The 943-nt window shown below is 44.3% G+C and overlaps 1 protein-coding gene across 1 annotated transcript in view; it reads right to left on the bottom strand.

The window, feature by feature from the left end:
* Positions 1 to 943, bottom strand: part of LOC119587848 — a gene marked incomplete in the record, with an annotated part of 22,467 nt that overhangs the window by 17,302 nt on the left and 4,222 nt on the right. Inside the window, 1 exon segment of the mRNA XM_037936551.1 lies at positions 1 to 651. Coding sequence (XP_037792479.1) covers positions 1 to 651 — 651 coding nt within the window.

Below are 943 nucleotides of genomic sequence, written 5' to 3'. Positions count from 1 at the left end.
CACCAGAGATTTTGTTATTGTAGGCATAAGAATTTGGTCCCTTTATAGAATTTCCGGCAGGTCCAAGGTTAGACAGCATCTGGGGTGAGGCCATCACTTCTGTCCGTCCGGCTGACCTGCCATGACCTTCTCTTTTCTGTCCTCTTTCCCCGCACTTTGGCTTTGGCTTTGATGACTTAACACTATTTGATTTGCTACTTTGCACTCCATTACTGAGTCTGGCAGCGAGAAGGCCTTTTGTATTATTAATTATCTGGCCAGAGGAAACCACCTTAATTCTTGAGTCATCCATCGCACTCTCTGACTTGCTTAAAGGGCCTGAGGTAAAGTGTTCTCTTTGCGTAATACCATTTTTGTGGCTGTTCGTGCTGTCACTGCAGTTTGGTTTGGTGAGCCCCAACTTGGCCGACAGTTCTGGGTATAACTTCGTCATATCGTAAGCTCTTGGTTCAGAGCTCTGAAGGGGGCTGGAGTTTGCACGGTGCCGGGTGGCTTCAGTGCGTCCTCGCTGGGAGCTGAGGGAACCTCCCAGCCACCCTCCCCAACGATCCCGACCTTTGGACTGGCTGGTGGGGGAGGTGAAGGTTCCGCTTGCGCTGGTTGAACTTGGAGAAGTTGGAAGGGTTCCACTCAAGCTCTTCGAGGTGGTTACTGCAATATAACAATGCCATTAGTAAAATCTTAAAACAGGATAGGAAAATGGGCAAATGAATATTCCTTTCAAAAAGAATTCCAACCTAAACTCTGCACAAATGAAACTTAAACCATTAATACTAGGAGTGTTTGTATACAAGTTGTATAGCAGTGTCCACAAAAATTTTGTTTGATCAATTTTGTTTAAACATACATCCTTAGTCTCCAGTGTCAAATACTAGACATGCTGATTTTACTATACTCTTTGAAATTTCAGAAAGAAAAGTTCTCACATTATTTACCAGTAGCA

The sequence above is a fragment of the Penaeus monodon genome, chromosome 23 (assembly GCF_015228065.2).
Source record: "Penaeus monodon isolate SGIC_2016 chromosome 23, NSTDA_Pmon_1, whole genome shotgun sequence".
Taxonomy (NCBI): domain Eukaryota; kingdom Metazoa; phylum Arthropoda; class Malacostraca; order Decapoda; family Penaeidae; genus Penaeus; species Penaeus monodon.
This window is presented reverse-complemented; position numbering and strand designations above follow the sequence as displayed.